The 24,629-nt window shown below is 45.5% G+C and overlaps 6 protein-coding genes across 6 annotated transcripts; 3 read left to right on the top strand and 3 right to left on the bottom strand.

Annotated features, from left to right (window-relative positions):
• Positions 1-18: 18 nt before the first annotated feature.
• On the bottom strand, positions 19-2,971 carry LOC128708463 (uncharacterized). The gene is made up of 2 exons (XM_053803442.1): positions 2,830-2,971; positions 19-533 (listed from the first exon to the last, which is right to left on the bottom strand). Exons 1-2 carry the CDS (start codon positions 2,969-2,971, stop codon positions 19-21), a joined length of 657 nt encoding a protein of 218 aa, XP_053659417.1.
• A 3,117-nt stretch (positions 2,972-6,088) lies between these two features.
• On the bottom strand, positions 6,089-6,473 carry LOC128707765 (uncharacterized). The gene is made up of 2 exons (XM_053802723.1): positions 6,347-6,473; positions 6,089-6,279 (listed from the first exon to the last, which is right to left on the bottom strand). The coding sequence occupies exons 1-2, from the start codon at positions 6,471-6,473 to the stop codon at positions 6,089-6,091; spliced, it is 318 nt and encodes a 105-aa protein (XP_053658698.1).
• Positions 6,474-6,957: 484 nt separating this feature from the next.
• LOC128715942 (uncharacterized) lies at positions 6,958-7,321 on the top strand. The gene is made up of 2 exons (XM_053810869.1): positions 6,958-7,063; positions 7,131-7,321. The coding sequence occupies exons 1-2, from the start codon at positions 6,958-6,960 to the stop codon at positions 7,319-7,321; spliced, it is 297 nt and encodes a 98-aa protein (XP_053666844.1).
• Positions 7,322-8,595: 1,274 nt separating this feature from the next.
• Positions 8,596-9,050, top strand: LOC128708450 (uncharacterized). Its single transcript, XM_053803427.1, has 2 exons — positions 8,596-8,722; positions 8,860-9,050. The coding sequence occupies exons 1-2, from the start codon at positions 8,596-8,598 to the stop codon at positions 9,048-9,050; spliced, it is 318 nt and encodes a 105-aa protein (XP_053659402.1).
• A 1,861-nt stretch (positions 9,051-10,911) lies between these two features.
• On the top strand, positions 10,912-12,498 carry LOC128708733 (solute carrier family 25 member 45). The gene is made up of 6 exons (XM_053803713.1): positions 10,912-10,954; positions 11,031-11,143; positions 11,544-11,650; positions 11,719-11,852; positions 11,932-12,293; positions 12,367-12,498. The coding sequence occupies exons 1-6, from the start codon at positions 10,912-10,914 to the stop codon at positions 12,496-12,498; spliced, it is 891 nt and encodes a 296-aa protein (XP_053659688.1).
• Positions 12,499-20,134: 7,636 nt separating this feature from the next.
• On the bottom strand, positions 20,135-22,951 carry LOC128709125 (serine/threonine-protein phosphatase 2A 56 kDa regulatory subunit epsilon isoform). Its single transcript, XM_053804110.1, has 7 exons — positions 22,813-22,951; positions 22,540-22,739; positions 22,264-22,458; positions 21,977-22,167; positions 21,005-21,338; positions 20,679-20,908; positions 20,135-20,516 (listed from the first exon to the last, which is right to left on the bottom strand). The coding sequence occupies exons 1-7, from the start codon at positions 22,949-22,951 to the stop codon at positions 20,135-20,137; spliced, it is 1,671 nt and encodes a 556-aa protein (XP_053660085.1).
• Positions 22,952-24,629: the final 1,678 nt, after the last annotated feature.

Here is a 24,629-nt window from a genome sequence, read left to right on the forward strand (position 1 = left end):
GCATGCATCCGAAGTAGCCTAGTATGGCGAATTGCAGCAACAGTTCACTATCAACTGGTGTTCGTAGCAAGAGTTGGCGTACAGGAAGGAGCAACCTTGGTATCCGCAACCGCCGCCACCGAAACCTTGTCGACCGACACCTTGCCGACCGAATCCTCCGAATCCGCCAAATCCACCACCACCACCACCGAACGGTGCCGCCCCGTTGATGGAACCACAGCAGCACGCGTCATGGTACACCTTTTCGTCGCAGTAACTGTAAACCGATGCATCGCACAGCGGACAACCCGGCAGGGAGCGGGTGCGCGGTATCAGGAACGTACGGACACTTTCATCCTGAGCACCGTTTTGTTCCTGTCTGTCTTTCGAAGGCGCTTTTTCCTTGTCGTCGCTCATGTGCGATGGTTTTTTGGGATCCTTCTTGACCGGGGCTGGCATGGTTGCTGGTTCGTTTGCAACAACACTCGGATCGGCGGCTACCAGTGGTCGGGGAAGAATCAGTTGCTGCACGACGGGTGATTGTAGGATTTTTACTGCAAACGATATGAAAAATGGAGACGGGAGTCACGCCGTTTTGAGGTAAGTGATATCAATGGAGCTTATAATTTAGTGAGGGGAAAGAGATTTATTTTTGATGTAGTTTGTTTTTTTTGTTCCATGTTGGATATTGAAAATTATGTATGATAGCCCAAAATGTGCAGATTTTGAAAAGATGCTCGAGGTGTCTGCAATTGAGAGAGTTAGGCAAAAACTAGTCTCTGTAGCCAAGTACGTAGGACTGACTATCCAGCTAACGTGTAAACAAAGTCAAAGAAAACCAGAAATAGTCGACCTAGACCTCGCGGTTGTTGTGCCAGTAAAGAAGAAAATAGTCATTCTATATACTTTGTGTTCTCTTTGGCACTTTAATGTCTCCCAAGATCTTGGCCATTTTAGTGGATTTTTCCTTAACTTTAAATCCATTTGTCTCCATAGAACTTGGTGCTGGTGGACTGGTGCCGCAATGGAAGTGGAATGAAATCACTAAATCACCTTGCCGGCTGAACTCTGCTACAGTCGGTCAATATAAAAACACCTTGACCATCATCGCATTCGGTTTTAGGCTGTAAAGAAAACCTTCAACGCACAAAAATAAATCAACCAACAACACTAGAAGTCGATTGCCGCCAAGCTGGTGTTTGGTAATCTTCGACTGGCGGATACCCGGATGCGGTCGTCACTCCGATTTCTGGCACATTCGAAAGATGGCGTCTTGCTCTCCTTGTACTTTTATAACTTTTGTATGCAACTCTGTGTGGTCGGTATCAAATTAACTTTTTCCTTTTCATCCCACGCACAACGCGTCCCCAGTCTGCGCGAAACGGTGCGTTTCTTTTTGTGTTCTCCTTTTTGGTTAGCTGTTAGTTCCGGGTTTTTGTTGTTGGTTTTTTTTAATAGAAAGTGCACAGCATGGATGAGCGCTTTTTTGATTAATTGTTACACTAAAGTGTTACATGTATGTTACGTGTTTTTCGCGAAATCGTCAATATGTTCGAAATAGAAATTGCTCCACCATGGAAAAAGGGTCCTTCTGAGGATTGGGAATTTTGGGTTGAGTAATGTTTCTTCACCCGTAATAATGCGGTGTTGAAGTTCCAGAAGGATCTTACTGAGGATCGCACCTCTTTCCTTGATGCGAAAAACTGATGCAACTTCTTCATCGGCACAACACAACCTCAAGAGGTCTACAAAAAAGGCCCCTACCATTTCTGGCTCTCTTTAACTTTGTTTACCCGAACAGCTCGGATAGTCAGTTCTGTGTACGGGAGATCGGTCCGGATGAGATTTTAGACCGGTGCTACCGTGTGAAGACCGGCGTCGCTAACAATACACCACCGAACCATCCTGAAAAACTGATGCAAGAGTGCTGGCTAAACTGCTGTGCCACACGTGGGCGAGTATCTTAAGGTCCGTATCCTCAAACATTTTCTTATGATCGAGGACATCTTAGTAGACGCAAGATGTCGCATCTTAATCTTCAGCTTTCATCCAGCTCCAACCACACAAAGCGTATGTTTCACGTGATGTTTAAGAACATTTCATGCCAACTGAGAAGGTTCAGAGGTTCTCTCAGTAAAGCAGAGAAAGTTCCCCGTTAATGACCATGTTACAACCCTTTTTGATACATTGCACCATCCCCGATGGTTCTTTGGTTCTCTGGGTAATCCAAAACAGCTGACTATCCGCTTGGTGCATTGTGGTGCAAAGTACAGCCGTTTGAAAGTCTCGTGATATGATATGTACCCAGTTGTGCTAGCCGTATAATTTTATGATCCCTTGTACCGGGGGCCACTCGAGAGTACCTGATTGCTGTAGGACCAGCCTTATATTATAGCACTCGCCTTCCTTTCCGATAAGATTGTCCGTAGTTGGAAGCACAATCACTGGGTGTGCGTTATGTAACCTGCATTTTGTAGAATTTAAATGTGACTCAATTATGCAAACATGGTAACAATTTAGTAACGGACAGTTAGAAGTAGACCATTGGAGTGTATGACAACCAAGCTTAAGCATTTTCTTTATCGGGTTTGCTACGTTGCAAACTGCAAGCTGCGTCAGTGAAAGTGTTGCTTTTGCAAGCTTTTAATGCTATTGCCCACAGTCCCGGTTGATATCATGGGGTATCCGGTAGGGTTGTCTTAGTCACGGCCCTTACAAACCGAGCTCCGAGACTCTCTTTCTAAATGGGGGGAAAACAACAAAAGGCCCCAAGCGCCGTGTCGACCCGCGTCATGTGCTCCGCAATGATATATTCCACGCCCGACAGGTGCTTTCAGTCAGGGTATTTACCGATATTATCAATCGTCGGTATCGTGGCCTCCGCCACATGATGGGGATGATCCTGTAGCATCAGCAGCACACAAATGCCGCCGATTATCAGCTGCAACGGTAGCGGCCATGCCGGTCGAACCGTGTGCCTTATCGATGCCATCCGTACGTACTAACACTCTCCGCTGTGGCTGCAACCCGCTACCGATGACGTTCACCCGATTTATTCCGGCCGGAGAATCGTTGCGAAAGTAAGTGGATTTGTTTCCTTTGCCACTGTCTTTCCCGCTGCAAGCGATTTTGCAACTGATGGGTGTGTGTGTGTGTGTGTGTCACGTACGCGTTACACCGGCACGAATCTTGAGTCACTGGTCATCCGCCGGTTGGGCATATGCACTCACCAGCACTGTCTGCGTACAACCTTTTACTTTACGATCGCTCACTTTTTGGGTAACTTGCGAATTGGGCTAAATGCTTCCGTAGCGCGTCCGCCATAAAACCGACCGGTTCGAGCAGCTCGTTTCGACTGATCCCCGATTCCAAGTGTGTCAACCCGAGAGAAGAACCTAACGTGAAGATCGAAACCTCCTGGACCGTTCGGATGCAACGCGATCAATTCGAGATCGCGCACTCGGCGAACGAATTTCACCCTCAATCGGTTCTTCCCCGAACGCGTCTTTCTCTCCTTCCTCTTGCCCTCTTGCCTTGCCTTACCGGTTCCTTCCTCCCCCCCCCCCCCCCACCCCTGGAAGTCTTCTCTTTCGCAACAACGCACGAACGCGTTTCGATCCGGCGGGTCACTAACTTCCCAGTCCAATCGCTTGCGTGTGTTTTTTTGTTGCTGTGCATGTTTATTATAATTTCCTGACGCAAAGAAAGCCACATTTCTGGAGCCTCTCGTTTTCCATCTCCTTCGCCGGTTTGGTGGGGGGCTTATCGTCGTCTCGTTCGACTTCCCCGCTGATGATGGTGATCATCATCATCATCCCATCTTAGATGATCGTTTTCGCACTCGTTTTTTCGGGCCACTACATTACACGCGCTCCACAAAACCATCCACCTCGTCCAGCTCCCCCCCTCCGGGACAGAAGGGAACCGAACCCGCGATCCAGATGATGGGAGCCAGCGAGATCCACCTTCAACCGGGGTGCTACACGCTCCAGGCGGGGGAAAAAACTCATGGCATGGAGTGGCATGCTGGGCCACTTTTTTCCACTCGGGTGGTATGTGTGTTTTTTTGTTGTTGTTGTTGCCATCCCCTTTCTATTTGAAGATATGTCGTGCGCCGTTAAGACGACGCGCTAATCCTGCCACCAGCTCGCCAGGCGGGGGTAGGGGTGCGCGTTCTAGCAGCTGGACCGACCTGACACGGCACCGGTTCGGGCCCAGATCAGGTTGCGGCTGCGATTAGCGGTACTTTTTCCCTATCTCGGGCAGTTCTTGTCCATCAACAGCTTCCGTTTGTTGCCGGGAGGAGGTATTCTATGATCACGGAAAATCCGTGTACAAGGTTTTAACCCTTCAACCTGTCAGAATGATCGACGATTAGCTAATTGGAAACGGATCGCAAGACACGGAGAGGCAGCAAATGATGGGAGTGAGCTGGTTGTGTTTTATCACGACCGATCGGCATCGGCATCGTTCCGCTGGCGATTAGGAATAGGTTATGGTTTCGTCTCTTTTACATCCCCCCCGTCATTCCGTTGAAGACCATCCGAACCAGGTGTGGATGTTGTTGGACCGGACCGTGCCGGGTTGTGCCGTGCCAGCATCGCTTTTGCATTTTCATCGCGAGACGATCGATGTGTTGGTTGGTTTTTGTTGCTGTGTTGCGTTTTTGTTCTGTTCTGTTCTGTTCTGCTAGCTATTAGTTATTGTTGGGCTGAGTTGAGTTAATGGTGGGAAAATTGTTTTCTTGTGGCCAATGCTTTAACCGCACCGACTCTGGGCGACTCACGCGCTAGTGGACGATGTGGTAGGAAGCAGCGTTAAGTGGATGGCAGAACCGTAACGATAAGCGTTAATGAATGGGCATAAGTGGGTATCATCGGTGGGCCACGATCGAACGGCAAGTGAAAAATTTGTTGCAAATTAATGATTTTGATGTGGTTCGGTCTTCTTTGTGTGCAATTCTTTGGTCGGTTTGCTAAAGTAAATAATTAACATCTTCGATCCATTATGATCGAATCACTTTAATTTCTTGGAAGCACTTAGTTTCTTATCAATATTTTTATAAATTGCTTAGTGTTATATTTAGTCTAACTATAAAGAAGCCAAATAATATTATCTGCTTTACGGCTGCTAGCGCGTATCGATTCTGCGTGACTCATTCTGCACGTAGATATACAGCCGATTGTATGCAACGTCTTATCTCTCCGTATAAGCCTTGTATTTGAATGAATGTACAACCTTCCGTAGTGTAACAAGTCAAAGAACAAGTATCAAGTACCAAAGAACTACATTAATTCAGAATCAGTATTTAGTTTTTGGGACCTCAACAATGATGATTACACTAGCGCGTACCCCGCAGGCAATACTCGTGAAGTTCTAGTGAGCTAGAGGAGCTCATTAAAGAGACATCAAACAACCCCGTTGATATCTGTCCGATTCAGGGGCAGATCGTCCCCACTAAGCGGAGGGCCCTGAGTTCCAGAGTTTCGGGAAGAACCTGATAGATTTAACGACAGACGAAGTAGGGCGCTTTGGGACCCCGAAGAAAGTTGACATCAGTGTGAGCTTGATTCGCCTCCGGTCCGACAGAGATGACTTAGTATAGCAAAAAAGAAAGCACGTTCAGAATATAGACGAACGCATGTTGATCAAACCAAATTATGAACAAAAAATAAGGACGTTTATTGCAACAGACTCATTAAATGATTACGTTTACAGGGGTTACGACATTACTTGGCGACTGCGGAGCTTTCCCCTGAATGGATTTAAACAGAACTAGCAAGGTCCCACATGGACCCTGAATCATTCGCACCATTTAGAACCTAGCGCAAATAGAAGCTGACTCTTTTCCCGCATCGCTGACCGTCACTTTTGCAACGCTTTTGCAAGCGATTCGCGATGGTTTTGCCCGCAGTCCGCAGAAGCGTTGCAAAAGTGTCCGTCAGCTTTGCACGAAAAGAGTCAACTTCTATTTTAGCTGATTCCAAATGGTGCGAGTGATTCAGGTTGTATGTGGTCACTTGCTAGTTTTGTTTGAATCGGTTCAGGAAAATGCTTCGCCGTCGCCAAGTAATCTCGTAAACCCTTCCAATTTCCAACCGCAGCCTTTTTAGATCGCATCGACCAGCGCCTGGAACAGGTTCTGATCACCGGTCATCGACACCTTGCCCTGGGCGACGGCATCCTTCACCGGGACCTGCTTCGTACCGATGGCGATAAAGTCCTCATCCTTCAGGTTGATCACCACATCGGGCGAGCTGGCCTTACCGTCGGACACCTTCAGTGCCTTCAGGTCGACAACTGTTTGCAGGCAGAGAAGAGAAGCTTAAGTATTGCAGGTATTTTAGGGGGATGATCAGAGACTTACTAATTTCGTGCAGGCCGTCGGCAGCTTCAATGTTCAGCTGGAACACACCGAGTACCTTGCGCGGACCGTTCGGGTCGATCGCGGCAACGCGGGCCTTGATTTTCTCGATCACAGCGTCGCACTTCATGATGATGCAGATGCGGTTGGTGGCTTGCTTCTTTCTACGGAAAGGTCCTACGAGGCACTGTACCCTGCCAACCGGTGGACAATGCTGTTTTATAGCAAACGAAACCTTCAGCAGCAGACAAACACACCCCAAGGCCTAGGATAATCGGGGGGGGGGGGGGGGGGGGGGGGGATGTCTATTTTTATCAACACCCGTACCACCCATGTTCTTAACCCGCACCGAAAGTGGGATCCAAATATGAAAACCTGGATTAATGTATGTCTTCAGCTCCGAACGCATAATATAATCCATGGTTAATCGGTCGCGTCCGACACGGTTCGAGATTAACCACCTGTACAACAACAAAAAAATCCTATGGCACGATGTGTGACTTCAATGGCAATGGGATTTGCCGGTGCACACGTCATCGGGTCGTCGGGTGTGTCGTACTTTTGCAACTATCTATGACGTGTTGATTTCCGGACTAAGATACTGCTATGAAAAGATGCACGTATTATGCAGCAGAGCAAATCGTAAACGTACGATTCACAGCCCGTTCTGCCTTCGGTTACTAAAGGTTACTAAAGCTGCCGACGGCCTGCACGAAATTAGTAAGTCTCTCATCATCCCCCTAAAATACCTGCAATACTTAAGCTTCTCTTCTCTGCCTGCAAACAGTTGTCGACCTGAAGGCACTGAAGGTGTCGGACGGTAAGGCCGGCTCGCCCGATGTGGTGATCAACCTGAAGGATGAGGACTTTATCGCCATCGGTACGAAGCAGGTCCCGGTAAAGGATGCCGTCGCCCAGGGCAAGGTGTCGATGACCGGTGATCAGAACCTGTTCCAGGCGCTGGTCGATGCGATCTAAACGAAGAGACTGACTGTTCTGGTTAAAAAATAAATATTTGGAGTGTCTTCTCCAAGTCACTACGAATCGAGTTCTGGCCCTCCTCAAACTGTAGCATTTCTAGCTGCTTGGTTTATGAGGTAAACAAAAAATCACCTCTTAGGTAACGCGGGTGCGTGATGTAGTCACTCGCTTCTAACCTCAAGCCCTATCGCGACCGTGTATTGTTCCAAATTTTTCTGCCTGTCATTCGACAGCAACACAAAGTTCCGTGTTTATTTTTTTGTCGCTGTGCTGTTGGGTGGAGGAACCGCACCGATCAGATAACCGACTGGAGCTGGACATTATCTTGAACCAATTGCAATTTCGATAATCAATTGCAGCGAGTAATTGTCCAAATTAAGTGCCTTATCAAAAGCAGTTTCTTGCTCCGGAATAAATCATCCGGTGTTCGAAGTTTCGCTACATTTATATGCTGTCTCATTAGCGCAGATGTGGCGGGGCATTATCGAGCGAATCGCCCTCGGATTGCATCAAGGTGTTTGGGCGATATCTTAACGCAATTGATAATTGGATTAGGTTGGGTTTATATCTGTGCTTTCCCAGCGGACATTAAACCCACCAGAAGTCTCACACAGTTCCGTTGCGTCCTGTCCAACGATCGTGGACGATCTGAACAAATCATTCAATGGTGTGGTAGTAGTGTGCACCTGCTGCTTCCGAACCGTGGAACACACCACAAACGACATTCAATTGACTGACGACCGCGCCCGGTTGGTGGGAACCGGCAGTACTCGCTCAATTCACGCTCAATAATCCAATTAAAAGTACACCGGCGGGAGTACTCGAAGGAACCCGATTGAGCATGATGACTTGTTCGTACCATGCGACCACTCCAGTAGTTGGGGTGGGTGCCACGGTCTGCTATCTCCTCGGCCAAAAGTTAACAAGATAAGATAGCCATCTTTGCCCGTGGTCCAGTGTGTGTGTGTGTGAGAAAGTTGTACCGCCGGAAGGTGTTGTGGAGCCGGGTGAGCCTTGTGGCGTCTTGCGCCCATCGGTCGATTGTTCACTAATCATCAACGGTTTTGGGTTGGGTCGAAGATCTTAAGGCCAATCTAATATGTGTGTCCACTGACATATCTCACTGCTGCCGCCCGGGTGCAAGTGAACCGCCTTTCCCAGGGGAGCGCGATTGTTGGAAGGTGCTATAAAACCACCATCGGGAGATTTGCGCGGTCCAGTCAGGTTGTTTGCGCTTGGACACGTAACAGTAATAACACCGCGTAGTCGTAATGTCGCTGGAAACGGTTATCGAAAAGGTGAAGGCACGGGTCGCCGCCGTCGATCCGAACGGACCCCGGAAGGTGCTGGGTGTGTTCCAGTTTAACATCAAAACCGCATCCGGCGTTGAGCTGTACGGTAAGCAAGGGAGTGAGCAACCCATCCACACGTTGGGTTGTTACACACGCAGGGTGCGGGTGCGGAGTGGTGTAATTATTTTTCGCTAATGAATGTGTTTTATGTATGTGTGTGCGTGTCGGTTGTGGCGTGTACAGTGATCGATCTGAAGCAGTTGAAGGTGGAGAAGGGCACGACGGCGACACCGGACGTGACTGTTACCCTGAGCGTGGAGGACCTGATCGCGGTCAGTGCCCGTACGCTGTCCGTGGGCGATGCGCTAACGCAGGGTAAACTTGAGATTCAGGGCGATGCCACGTTGGCTGCCAAGTTGGCCGAAGTCATCTAGACGGTGGAACACCCTTCCCCAAGGAACTCCTTAATCTCCGATGTGATTTAAAGACCTTACGCTCCTGCATTCTTTGGTTGATTTTTGTGTGAATTTTGCTGATTGTTTTTTTTTTAAATAAATCAAAACCAAAAATTCATTGACATTGTATTTACTTTCCTCTTCTTCTTTTCCTTTTCTTCCTTGTTGAAGAAACATCTGTGACCAAACAGATCGGAGAAAAAAATATGTAATGACATAATGTACATTTCATGGCCTACTAATCGGTTAAATAATTTGTTATACCAAAGCCATTTCACAAGTTGCTTCGGAAATGAACTGAAGTACTCTCCAAGGGTGGATCTGTTGCTAGTAGCCAACATGTAAGCGTTGGACATATGCCGCATATATACAATTGCTTACTAGCTGCTAGCTGCTTAAGTCAAAGCTTGCTGGTATGGAGTGACCGAGTTCATAAGAGAGTTTCCTTCCACGGTCTATCCGGTGTATTAGACCAACTACAGATACACTACATCATTAAGTCGGTGAGGCATTCACCAGGAAATAAACTGAAGAAAATCTTCTTGCGCTGCTGCTAATATCACAAAAGAAATACAGCGGTACCGCGAGAATACAAGTTCAATTAGTCCTCTAATCTTGCTGGTTTTTCAGAGCAACTTTCTACATTGAAATTAAACGATATGGCATTGATTCGTTCCGAGTTCCAAAACACCACCGTAGTTAGTCTTGTTATTTGTTAGGACGTCCCAAGAATTTATCCCATAATTTATATCTTGTAGAGAAAGTCTCTATCCACCTCCGAATACAGATCATATAACTGCACCGTTGTCAGCTCCATAGCTTATTTCAGAGAAACAATCTCCCCTATCACTGATCACAATTCGCTTTCCAACCCTTGCAAGGCCCTTTCAGCTACAACTTAAATCCACAGCTTCTTACGTGCTGAGGATTCTTAGGCATTCCAATATGTATGAGAGAGTTCTCTCTTATCAGAACACCTTCCGGAGATCCAGAGATACCTTCAGGAACAGAGAGATGTTTGTGTATTCCGTCATCGCAAAGCAAAACACAGAGAAAGCACATAAACTGAAGCCTAGTTTGAGATGGTACAAACTCTTGGAAGCCGGTGAGATAACTCGTATCTCATAACACTTGTCCCGCACTATCACTCGCATCTCGAAGTACCATCGTAAAAGGAGCAAAACCCAACACATCCCTGCCTTGCACGAACAACACATTTCGGAAGTACTTGTACTTGCAAACTGACAGTCACCAAACATGATTCCAACGATCAAACGAGAATTAATTGTTTCGCACAACCGGGAATAGCACCCCGGAGAGATAAGACGGAACGGTAATGGCATCTGCGCCAGCCGGTATCCAAATGGCAGCAATCGAATGCACCTTTGCTACTGCACCTGCGCGTATGCACACACATCCGTTCGCGATCACGTGCGACAAAAGCTCTAGAGAAGAATTGCTTATCAACGCGCAATATGAACTTGAGACATCAACTGCTGACGGCACGAAAACCTGCAACTGCAAACAGACGCCAACGCGCTCACACCGCTCACGAAACCGACGCTCTGTGGCGGGTGTCCTGTGGAAAGCAGTGGACGCGAAATTTCACGACACACATGCACACGCGAGAGCACAACACACCACTGTCGTGATCGTCGTCGTTGGCGTAGGTGATGATGTTGTTCGGAACACGTGAGAACGATGTTTAGTGCCGAAGTGTACGAACCCATCCCACCAGCGCCCGGGGTGGCGTTAGTGGCAGTTGTGCCGTGGATCGTTCATCGGATCGGAGCAGTGTTGTCGATCTGCTGCTGGTGCTGCTGTGTCCTGCTAGTGCAAGATGAATCCGATGCTGTGCGATTTCATTGCCGGTTCCTTCGGTGGTAAGTGAACGGGATTGTTGTTTGTTTAGGGGAACTACTAGCTCAACACGACTTTTGCTTTCACTTCCTTCTACAGGGGCCTGCGGTTTGCTGGTTGGCCATCCGATGGACACCATTAAGGCATGGCAGCAGAACTCCAACTACGGCATGGGAAGCGCTATGTACAACATCATCATACGCAACAACGGTGTAAGTGATCGTCACACGGCAAAAACGTCACAAAAACGGTCGCCGCGGCTCACGCGAGACTAAACCGTATCACCTCACGAGCCTCATCAGACACAGACGCCAGTACGAAATTAATCCCAGCGATGTGGACGCGTGCAGCAGCAGCAGCAGCAGCGAGAGAGAGAGCGCAATAAACATCGTATGAAAACCACGCCGCACGGAAGTCACTTCCTACGGGGACAAAATTAGAACTACACCGACGAACATACACACGATCAGATCCAAGCCCCGAATGATGATGATGTCGACGGTCAGGGTCGATTGCAGCTTCCCAATTCATTCATTCGTCGCCTGGTCCGCGTCTTGTTGTGATGTGTCTCACGTACCTGTTTGTTTGTTCCCCCTCTCCCATGTGCCGCAGCTCCGAGGATTCTATCGTGGAATGTACTTCCCGCTCCTATCGAACGGTGCCTTGAATTCGGTCGTCTTTGCCGTGTACGGTTCCCATCTGCGCTATCTACAGAAGCAGTAAGTAGCGGACATCGCGACATCTTCGCTTTGGATGATGTTTTTACCTTCGTTCTGTCTGGTTGCAGCACACGATCGGATCGTCTCCGGAAGGCTTACTGGAGAAAGCATGTGTTCCTGGCAGGTTCCATGGCCGGACTGGCTCAGGTGTTTCTGGCCTGCCCGATCGAGGTGGTAAAGGTACGCCTGCAGACGCTATCCTGTGAGTAGTAGTAGTAGTAGTAGCAGCCATCGGTGGACATTCCTAGTGGATAACGAGTACAACTCTCATTTTAACACAGTTATCGGTCATCCGTGGGCCTGTCTGAAGGATATTTTCCGGCGCGAAGGCTTCTCGGGAATTTATCGTGGCATCACGCCGATGATGTTCCGCGACGTGCTACCGTACGGCGTGTACATGTACGTGTATGAGTACATGCTGGAAATTGAGGAGCGATTGCACCGACTCAGCAAGGAACGGCTTACCGGTGTACCGATCGGTGGCGCGCTTCAAGCATCGTTAATAGCGACGGCAGGTGCCGTTGCCGGTGTTGCCTCGTGGATGTTCATCGTGCCATTCGACGTGGTAAAAACGGTCATGCAGGCAGAAACGGATCCTTCGGTGCACAAAAGCATGATGCACTGTTTCCGATCGATGATCAAGGTAAGTAGATGGTGGACATCCAGTTCTTTTCGGAGCGATGTTTTTGCTGATCGAATGTTCATACCACTTGTAGAAACATGGATGGCGCTCACTGTTTCGGGGCAGCCTGGTCATTATTGCCCGTGCAGCACCCGTCAATTCGGCCACCTTTCTCGGATATGAGTACTGCTTGGAGAAGTGTCACCACCTGCTAGATGAGAAGTGAATAGATACGCCGATCGACTACGATCGCCCGCTATACAAATACTTATCTCTCGTGTGATTGGAACGGTTTAAAGTGTCTTATAATATCAAGGTTGTATATAGAGTGGATAGAAATTTAAGGTTATTTACATGATGTATAATATTTGTACCTTAATATCCAATAATCTACTGTTAAGTCTGTATAATAAATCATAAAGCGTTCGATATTTGTGCTGAACAAACAGTGTATAGAGAAGTGGATGATCCCTAGCCGAGCGGAAAATCTATATCCAAGGATGATCCATTGGTGTTCGATGCTTGGTACTATCTCACTAACACTAGCGATCGTTCTGATGAGTTTGATAGTATGCGAAATTGATCGCCAATGTAGTAAAAGATCTGCTATCACGTTCAGTGATAAAGTACGAGAGCGGAACAGCTATATGCACGCTAGAGAATTGATGCTACCTCCTCGGAAGATGATCTCCTGGTATCCGAAATCTGAAAACGCTTCATTTGTATGGAATTTCGCATCCACCGACGAGGAGTATGAGAGAGAAGGAGGATGCTTTCCATCTTTAGCTATCTCCCTCGCACTAACGATCGTTCTCGGGAGTTTGATAGTATGCGATATTGATAGCCAATGTAGAAGATGATCTGCCATCACGTTCAGTGATAACATGCGAGAGCGGAACGGCGATATGCACGCTGGAGGGGAATTGATGCTACCTCCTCGGAAGATGATCTCCTGGTATCCGAAATCTGAAAACGCTTCATTTGTATGGAATTTCGCATCCGCCGACGAGAAGTATGAGAGAGAAGGAGGATACTTTCCATCTTAAGCTATCTCACCCACTGAACGTGATGTTCAGTGATAACATGCCAGAGCGGAACGGCTATATGCACGCTGGAGAATTGATGCTACCTCCTCGGAAGATGATCTCCTGGTATCCGAAATCTGAAAACGCTTCATTTGTATGGAATTTCGCATCCACCGACGAGGAGTATGAGAGAGAAGGAGGATACTTTCCATTTTTAGCTATCTCCCTCGCACTAACGATCGTTCTCGGGAGTTTGATAGTATGCGATATTGATCGCCAATGTAGTAGAAGATCTACTATCACGTTCAGTGATAACATGCCAGAGCGGAACGGCTATATGCACGCTGGAGAATTGATGCTACCTCCTCGGAAGATGATCTCCTGGTATCCGAAATCTGAAAACGCTTCATTTGTATGGAATTTCGCATCCGCCGACGAGAAGTATGAGAGAGAAGGAGGATACTTTCCATCTTAAGCTATCTCACCCACTGAACGTGATGTTCAGTGATAACATGCCAGAGCGAAACGGCGATATGCACGCTGGAGGGGAATTGATGCTACCTCCTCGGAAGATGATCTCCTGGTATCCGAAATCTGAAAACGCTTCATTTGTATGGAATTTCGCATCCACCGACGAGGAGTATGAGAGAGAAGGAGGATACTTTCCATTTTTAGCTATCTCCCTCGCACTAACGATCGTTCTCGGGAGTTTGATAGTATGCGATATTGATCGCCAATGTAGTAGAAGATCTACTATCACGTTCAGTGATAACATGCCAGAGCGGAACGGCTATATGCACGCTGGAGAATTGATGCTACCTCCTCGGAAGATGATCTCCTGGTATCCGAAATCTGAAAACGCTTCATTTGTATGGAATTTCGCATCCACCGACGAGGAGTATGAGAGAGAAGGAGGATACTTTCCATTTTTAGCTATCTCCCTCGCACTAACGATCGTTCTCGGGAGTTTGATAGTATGCGATATTGATCGCCAATGTAGTAGAAGATCTACTATCACGTTCAGTGATAACATGCCAGAGCGGAACGGCTATATGCACGCTGGAGAATTGATGCTACCTCCTCGGAAGATGATCTCCTGGTATCCGAAATCTGAAAACGCTTCATTTGTATGGAATTTCGCATCCGCCGACGAGGAGTATGAGAGAGAAGGAGGATGCTTTCCATCTTAAGCTATCTCACTCACACTAACGATCGTTCTCGGGAGTTTGATAGTATACGATATTGATCGCCAATGTAGTAGAAGATCTGCTGTCACGTTCAGTGATAACGTACGAGAGCGGAACAGCTATATGCACGCTGGAGGGGAATTGATGCTACCTCCACGGAAGATGATCTCCTGGTATCCGAAATCTGAAAACGGTTCGTTTGTATGGAATTTCGCATCCGCCGACGAGAAGTATGAGAGAGAAGGACGATACTTTCCATCTTAAGCTATCTCACTCGCACTAACGATCGTTCTCGGGAGTTTGATAGTATGCGATATTGATCGCCAATGTAGTAGATGATCTACTATCACGTTCGTTCCAAAGTTATACGTCGAAATCCGAAGAGGTTATGACATTTCAAGTGATTTTCTCGAAAACATATTTCCAACGTTGATGGTCGATATTTTGCATTACACAAAAAGCTGAAAATTATTAAAACAATCATAATAGTATTATCGCTTTTAAGTCAAAGCTGCGTGTCACAAACAGCCGTAATATTGCCGTAATATGTCTCACCTGTACTTTTCGATTGGCTTAGTCGCGGCTATTCACAACTTTCGTATTAGATCTGTACTGAAAAATACAAACAATCGTCAACAATCACCATCGCTCATAACTTTGTTTCGGTTCAAGTTTCATTCTCGCTTCGCTACACACCCTTGGTGGTTGCGTTTTTTGTTTTCGTTTTTGAACGTCACATTTTGTTTTATTGATGCATCTATCCATCTGTTTTGTTTTTTTTTTGTTTGTTTTTCCATTGCTTCCTTTAGTTGAATACAATATTGTAGAGTAATTATTTTAGCATGCTGGCTGCTGCTTGATAACAGACAACTTTTGCTTACCTTTTTTCTGCTCGCTTTTTGCTTCTGCTGCTTTTTGCTCTTCTATCTCTTGTTCCTTCTTTATTTTCTGCACTGCATCTCATTCCCTGTTTCTACGTTCTTACTACACCAGTTTTCCAAGCATTTTTTTCCATTTGCGATTCTACACGTGTATACGAGGGCGGGGGACCGTTTGTTTTCTCAGCTTAACACAGCTTGATCGCCTCCACATATCGGGCGCATTAGTAGAGTGTTTGCTTATTTTGTTTGTTTTCTTTTTTTGTCCGGTATTTATATTATCCTTTTTCTTCTCTTTTTTTTTGTTAATTTCTCTTTCTTTTCTGTTTTCTTCAAGGTATGTGATTCCTACGGGAGGGTGTGTGTGATTTTTGCTCCTGTTTTGCTTTTACTCGGGTGGGCGGGTGAGAGAGAGTGTGTGTGTGTGTGTGTTCTTTAGTATCACGTTTTAGTTGTTTTGTTTTATCATTTCAAACCCCGCTTATCATCATGTAACGCGTTAGAGCCGACTACTGCTGCTGCTGGGCTTGTATGTCACTAGTGCTCCTTCCTTTCGCAACATCGAATCGACGCCTTCTTCCGACGTTGTATTATCGCACCACTACGTGTCTATCTCGGGTGTTTGTTTTACTGTTCAATAGTCTAGTTTCCGCTGCGACTAATCCGCGACGGTTTTGTTGTTTCTTTTATTTGAATATTTGTTTGCAACCAGTGCTCTGTGGGGACACGGTAACAAGCTATTCATAACACGAGCATATGCATATCTACGGACTAGGGAAGAAAAACAAAATGATGGGTGAAACATGAGCAGATTAAGTGGAATAATGAGATGTGTTTGCGGGTGAATATTATCAACAGAGTGGTTAGTTATTGTGATGGGATGATAACGCACGAAAAACCCCTTTACGATTCTAAAATCTCAACTGAACCGAAACTTAAAACAAGCAGACTGGCTAACGGATGAGCAATAAGCATCCGTCCCAAGGTGTCCAGAAAAGTAATGAAAGATAGAAAACACACACACACACACTTTGCAAACAGAATTTGCCCCACCAGTAACGCAGAATGACTTATTTGGTGGGTGACAAAAACAAGGGCCAAAGATAGCATCAGCAGACTATAGATTCACTGGACACAGGCATTGCATCTTTTTACTTGACCGAAAGTTCAGCCAACCGCCTCTGCGACACCCCATAGGGACGCACAGCAGCAGCAAAAACAAAAAAAAAACAGACAGCGAACTGAGTCGGCCGGTCAAAGACGCTCGCCGGAAATGATTACCAGGGGGACACGATCTACTACACAGCGCAGCTTTAACAAATACTCGGTGTGCTCAATTTCTTCCGATCGCCGGCCGTGGAGAAAGAATTAATAAGGTTTACGATTAAGGGTACAATATACAGCTGCTGGTTTTTGTTTAGTTAAACCGGGGCTTATTATTTGCTTCTTTCACACATTCCCATTTCTTCCTGGATTACGGCACTTACGTTATATAAACCGTTTTGTCAGTAGTTAATATGTTGGCCACGCGCTTAAAACTGCGTCTGATATATCTTATTACCCACTTTTTGTCCGGGGTCCGGTGTGTGTGTGTGTGTGTTGGTGACTGTTTTGTTGTTAGCTTCTAATGGTAATGTAGTGTTTTCGTGTTCGTGTGTGTTTATTAATTAAGTGATTTTATTCCTTGTTTTCTCTCGTCTCTATTTATTATTTTCTATTTCTTCCTTATTCATAACGCATACAAGAGCATGATGTGTGTATTTGTGTGTTGTGTGTGTGTGTTTAGGTGGATATAGCTTTTTTTATCTTCTACTTTTTTTCTTTTTCTCTTTCTCGCTCTCTCTATTTTACTCTTTTTTCCTTCTAACCCCCATTGCTACGAACGGTAAACAACAACAGTTCAAGAGAAGCGCGAGAAACGTTGTGTGTATGTGTATGTGTGTGTTCTTTTGTTATCTAACCATTCACATCGAAAAACACGATCACGCACACGGGATGGACACACGCACGCACGCACGAGATGACCCTACTAATCGCACCCGTACCACCCTCCCAACACCACCATCACCCACCCACTGGCTCTGGAGTGAGAAACGAATCCCGGTACGTATGTGGAATTCCTCGGGGGAGCATTGTCCGCGTCGAATTTTCCGAAACGGGCTTTCCTTCAGCGCTTTGACCGAAGAAAGGATTGTTTTTTTTGTTTTTGTTTTGCTTTGCTAAACTTACGCAAACGATAAACAAAACAGCGAAAATCACACCTACCTCCGCTTTGCTACTATACGTTCACTACTACCCGGTACACGTACACTTTCTGTCTATCTGTGTCTGGGGGAGGGGCCAGGCCTGTTGCCCCCGAAAACTTCATTTCCGTTACAAACGCTTATCTTCTTCCAAGCATGGATTCGAATCTGCCATAATATTAGCGTTTCGCTTGGGATCAGTGTTCGACACACACGGCTTATGCGTTTCTTCTATCTGTGTGTGTGTGTGTTTTGCGTTCCTTCGACCCACCACTGCGGAGTAATAATAATTAATATTATAATTTTTCATATAACTACAACAAATACATCTTGTTTTCAGCAATGCGCGCTCAATGTGTGTGTGTGTTTTTTTATATGCAGGAGCGTGCGCGTGTGTGTGTGTGTGTTTTTAGTACATTTCACGCACTGTACACAGTTTCTTCACAACATATCCTCCTCCTCTTTGCTACTACTAACTCCTCCATTTGTTCTCCATTATATCGCCTATGCTTTGTTTGTGTGTATGTGTGTTTTTTTTTCTTCATTGATTCACCTTGTTATAATCATCATCTTTGTTTGCATAATATTTAGATGATTAGATTTTTTGTTTCTTTTACATTACTCTTTAATTAGACGTTTTTTTTTTTGTTTTGTTTGTTACTGCAACAATTTGGGATTGTTTTGCTTCTTCTCTCGCTTGCTTTTTTTACTTTTTTCTACTATCTTGCACGTGTTGCCCCCGTGGTTCGCAATGTTTCACCCTAGGTAGTGTATATGCGCGTGTGTTTGTGTGTTACGTGTGGTGTCGTCGTGTTGTTGTTTGCTGTTAATGCGTATAAATTGTCTCCAAACGTTTGTTCCTTGATTTTTTTTTCGCAATTACTGTCAATAAATCTAGAATATTAAGCATGTTTTTGCAGTAATTCATGTTTTTCATTTCTCCGTGTTAGATGTAGATGCGTGTGTATGTGTGTTTGTGTATTAGCGTGGTACAAGGTACAAAGGTGGGGAGAAAGGGGGAGGAAACGATATTGATTGATGTATGTTTTTTTTAATTCTTGTTTTTTATAACATTATGCGCTTTTGCTTTCGATCGAACCTGAGATCGGTTCTATCGACGATCTACGCATTGACCATCCCGCGCTCTTACCCTGGAAAGGGATGCTATTTCTTTGTTAGGTTTTAGATACATGTGGTTCAATTAATTCACGCTTTCGCTGTTACTTTACTCTCCTCCTCCCCCCCTTACATCTCTAACCCACCCCTCCTACCGGGTATTCTTCTAATGCTATCCGATTTACTGCTGCCAAAGCTGATTCTTTACGCATTAAATGATATTGTTATGCTATTGTTTCTCTTTTAAGTGCCACAACGTGAGATGATGAGGGTAGTGTGTATGCGTGTCTGTGTGTGTATATATGTAGTGAATGCATTATATTTTTACGATCACCCCCAATCGTCGGTAACGTCCTTTCTAGTCCACTGCCCTCCCCTTCTCAACCACGTAAAGCGGTAAAGATTATACGTTATCAATTTGCAAGCGTAACACATGAAGAAAAATGACGGCGAATTCACAAAATATGCAAAAAATTCTCATGAAACGAAATGGAAATAAAATTATCGTGCCACTATCAAAGCATCGGCGAAACGCCGCTAATGTGCCGGAACGAGCACACTACACCTCCTTAGCTTAGTATCGGTGTGTACCGCTTCTAACCGCCCCCGAATCATTTAATAAACAAGCTGCTCTATGCTTTTTGTTTTGGAGGAACAACCAAATAACATATCCTTCTTTTCCAATGGCTAACTACTATAACTTCACAAATTCTTAACTCTTCTTCGGGGATAAAGGATATGTATGTAACATATGTACCACATGCTCTTGAGCCATAGAAAGGTGTGCTTAAATTACTTGTTTTGTTAACGAAGTAAGTATATTACGAAGGAAAAGAGAGATGTGTGAAAAAAACGGCATCCTTTCACACACGCACACCCGCACACCTACAAAAACTTTTTTTTCGTCCACTATACAAATTGATCCATAGCATATAAACTTCACTTGACGCGTACCTATCATCATTTCAACAGGCTTGTCAATTACTTTGCACGGTAAGGAAATCAGCTTATCTTTCTCGGGTTGACATATATAAAGTGGTTGGTAGCTACCACCGTATGATCTTTCTGCGTGTAAGCGTAACACCTTGTGTGTGTGTGTGTGTGTGTGGACACGAGAGGTGTGAACGACGGATCATATTTGCGAATTTAACGCTGCATGGTCGAAGGATCACTTGACGATCCTCCCGTCCGTTGGTGGTAAAAAGGATGTTATTACGAATACGAGTGAATCCTTGTGAATATAATGCATGTGTGTAGTAACACGCGCACAAATTTGCTACGTGTCTGTGTGTTTATGAGTTCGTATGGGTCGGCGTGGGTGTGTTGTGTTGTTATGTAGGTATTGTAGCATTATTATGCATGACACGCTTCTCTGTGAGGAAAGCGGGTTTAGAAAAAATATTATTTATTACATCACTTGCTTAACGCGGCAGCCGCATCGACCGCCGAAGCATTCTGCTGGGAAGTGGCGCCGGCAGAAAGCGCCGACCCGGCACCCGATGATCCCGGCGGCTGGGAAGCACCCCCGGCGCTGCTATTATTGTTGTTATTGCCAGTCGTGTTTGCCGACGAGGGCGCGAAGGATGATGTGGATGTTACGGTGGGCGATGAAAGTGAGTTGGGATTTAGCTGCGCACCGCCAGCTCCCCCCAGCGATGGGTTGGCGTCCTGTATTAGTCCTCCTGCCGATTGATTGGTGAGCGGATTTTGTTCCTTGTTTGGCGCACGGGACGATATTTCCAGTTCGTTCAGTCGCTTCCACAGCTCTTCCCGTTCTCGCTCTCGTCGCTTTTCTCTGTCGGGGAGCAAAGGGAGCAATTAGTGTCGGAAGTTTCTCATATATTAGTTACTAAGAGTTGAGTTTGACTGTGTTCATGCAAACAGCTGGATCTTGAACAGTTGATCCAGAACCGAGTGTGTGTTTAGCCTATCCGTAGCGGAATAGGATAGTACTTACTTCTGCCTCTCAGCTTTGTAGCTTGCTGTTAGTTCGTCAAACAGCTTCGAGTTCATCTCCATGAACGTTTTCAGCACATTGTACACTAGGGCAACAATTGTTTGATTCCAGTGCTCTTTGCTGATCCGGTAGAGCGCCGGGAACATAATTGGCATTATAACGGCATTGTTGTCCTCGATCAGTGACATTGCGTACTCATTATTCCAGAAGTAAAGCGCTCGTTCGGCGACCTAATCCAAAGCAAGAAAACCATTTCATTAGCAATCACACCGTGTACATCAAAAACCGGCCGAAGTTTTCTTCGCACCGCAGATCACTAATCTTACCTGAAAGTGTGGACTGGACACGCACTTGGCGATCTGTCGAAAGAGCGGTTCTTGTATTTTAACAAACTGCGGCGGCTCGATCACGTCCAGTATTTCTTCGATTTCGCCAAGAAACATCACCTCTTTCTGCGAGCACGTCTTTGGCCAGAATTTTAGTAAGCCCCGCACGACCGGTTCAGTCAACGAGGCATCCTTCTCGAGGAACTGCACCACGCAGTAAGCGAGCTGGGCATGGTAGAGGGACAGCACTTTCACCTTGTGTAATGGCAACAGAACCTTCACCAAAAACTGTTTGTGTTCCGCCTTCAACGGCAGAGCGAACCCATTGATTATGCTTTAGTAAAAAAATTATAAAAGAAATTTTAATTAGTATTTGTAATTTTTTTTTTAAAGGTAAACATTATTCTTTGAAAACGAACTGTAACAAACTAAAAAGAGATATTTTAAACTGCTTAAGTAATCATAAAACCCGAATCTTTTGTGTACTTTGGTTTCGTAGTTACGAAAGAGTTCAGAAATAGTTGTATACGAACGAACAGTAGCATAAAGCGATTTTTTTTCACCCTATCCTTATCATATTTTTTCCCTATCGAACTCTGACGCGCGCGGCATACTCTTCACATGTATTTATTTTATGAATCAATGTTTCCTTCATTACTACACATGCGCATGAACACACGTTAACGCTTGTTGAGCGCCTAACCCTACACCATGAATGAACCGATGAGCACTGGTGGGAACACGTAACGGAGAGTGAGTTATGCGTGAAAGATGAACCTTCTCGCTGCATCCGTACGAGTGTACTTGCTCTCTTCCTTCACTAAACAGCAGTACGCGCCTCGCATGCACATGAAATCAAGTGTGCCACTTACATGTACTTGTCCGATGGACTTATGGACAAAGTACGCTATCCTAATAATCTGTCTTGCCTAGCGGTACACACAACATTCCATTATTCATAGCGGTGCTTACCTTCCCAAAATTTCCAGCAGCTCGCCGACGCCATTGAAATGTTCCGTTTCATATATAAAACGTAGGAATATATTATTAATTTGCTTACGAATAAACGCACGTAATCCTAGAAATTTGCCATAGATGCGATGCAGCACGGTCTTTAGAAAATCACGCTCTCTCGGATCCTCGGAATCGAACAGTTCCAGCAACTACAAAGAAAAAGGGACCCCCGCAAATTAATCGTGCTTCAAAGGGAAGATACAGATTGTTGATTCGTGAAGAACGATCAGGCTGGCTCTACTGACCTGCAGTACAAATTTCTGATCGATTACTTTCTTCCCGAACGTTGCTTGGAAGTCGGCTGATTCGAGAAACCGAAGAAATACTTCATACACCAACTGTAGATGGGGCCAGGAAGCTTCTAAGGTAGGATCGTCCTCTTCCGGGTCGAAGTCAGGATTTTCGCTGGGCGGCAGGGTTCGAAACAAATTCACCGATATCTACAAAATATCAGATGCAAGAAAAGCAAACGGTCAGCATTTCATTTCATCATTTAAATCCAGTCCCAAAAAACCGCGTACCATTTTGATAATCTCCGGATAGACATTCTCCGTCAACACGCCACGGCCGTGTGTGATGTAGGCTGAAAGATCGTTTAGGGCTGCCCGCTTTATTTCCTTTCCCTTCAGATCCGAAAGCGGATCCATAAAATCGAACGAAACGCAGCATTGTCGTAGCTTGCGTATGAATAACTCCTCCTGCTCTAAGCTGGAACAGTCAACTAAAACGAAACATATAAGAACATGTGTTAGTAGTGATGCCTTGTACAAAAAAAAAATGCGGCTGTTTCGTACCTTTGAGTGGTGGTAACTGTTGCAGCTCGACATCCTGTGAATTCCTGTACCGTGATGAGCCCTGAGATTTTTTGCTTTTCTTCTTGAGCGAACGTTTGGCGAACGGATCGATTCGATCTACGAACGTTCCGGACGACATGGTTTGGTCGGCAGGTTGCAGTTTTGTGCCCTTGTGTTGTTCGGAACTGATGATGCTGCTGCTATTGCGGGTTTTGCCAACTGTTGAGCACCACGTGGTGCTACAATAGACTCGCTTACTAGATCACACCACACATACACCGCCTTCTTGAATGCAACCCCCCCTACTTTTGGACCACGAGCCCTCGATTGAGTAGTTTGTCTGGTAGGAAAAGAAGCCTGTCTGGAGGGATGTATTACGCCGTGTAAGGCAGATCAGTCACGCCAATGACAACGATGACGCCGTTTCGACTGTGTTTGAGAACGAAGCGATCCTCACACGCCACCACAACAGAGGCTGAAGGATGTCTTTGGAGGATTTGTATGCTGTACACTTACATACTCTGCACCACACCAGCAGTACGCATGGGTCAACACAAGCAATTACAGTGGAAGAAAGTATAGAATGGTACGCACACAAACACACAGACACACTCTCGTTAATCAAAATTGCTATGTTATGCCGCGTTACGTTAAACGATAAGGTAAACTATTTTCCCACTAACTAGTGTGCTGCTGCTGGCTGGCCGATTATACCGGGTTCCGCTTTATTCTGATGTTTAACAACAGTCAACGGCACGAACTGCAAAAGCACATCGAAATGATCGTGTTTATTTGCTGCTGTCCAACAGCGTCCAGGACTCGCACATTAGCTGACGGGTGTAAGTTGAGATGCTAAAGACCGTCTCTCCTTCTGGTTGCCGTTTTTCTTCATCGACTTTGACACACAGATACACACTCGATTGGTTAGGTTTCGGGTGCTAACACTGTCGTATGACGAACTTCACACTATCCAGTTATACTCGCATTGCACTTCCTTCCTGCTGGCGGCTATTATCCGGATTTTCCCATCGGGGTGGACTTCCAATGGGGCTTGCAGCAAACTCACTGCACGGGTTTAAATCATCACAATTCTTAACATTTTTGCCTTCGTAGCAACACTTTCTTGCGTTTTGCGTTTACTTTCTTATTGCATCGGGGGACGTGTGCGGCCGGAACTCACCAAATTCACACACACACGCGGATACACTTGGTATTTCTTAATACCCTGTTGCATTTAGGTTTTCACTTTAAACCGCCCACGGGTTTCTTATTCATTTTCTGTATTACACGGACTATGCGTTGCACACGTTTGCTGTAAAACAAAAAGAAAAGCATTCATGAATGTATGCATACTGGGGAGACGCTTGTACCTGATCGATAATGCTAATTACAACTAAATCGACATTTCGTTTTGGTTGCGAATGGTACAATTTTCGATGCAGTTTCATGGTGTACTGTTCTACAAAACCGGTCTATATGGTCCAATGCAACCAATGGTTGTACAGCAATACGTCGCTTGGTTACGAACGCCAACAATCTGTAACGAAAAGAGAAAAATGTAAATTAATATAAGATAACCAACTTCAGTATGTTTCGATTAACCGTATATTCTATCCATCGTCACAATAAACTATAAATAAGTGTCTTCTATGAAAAGGGTACAAAAGAGTCCGTCAGGCAATTTGATTTGTCAGATTTGAGGACAGAGTTTGATGCTTTTGCGAGAACAATTTGTCAATTATTCAAGCACCAACATACTTTCCAACATATTATCGCCTACACATAACAAAGTCGCAAGTAATTTACGATTTCTGATC

This window comes from Anopheles marshallii, chromosome 2 (assembly GCF_943734725.1).
Source record: "Anopheles marshallii chromosome 2, idAnoMarsDA_429_01, whole genome shotgun sequence".
In the NCBI taxonomy this organism is placed as follows: Eukaryota; Metazoa; Arthropoda; class Insecta; order Diptera; family Culicidae; genus Anopheles; species Anopheles marshallii.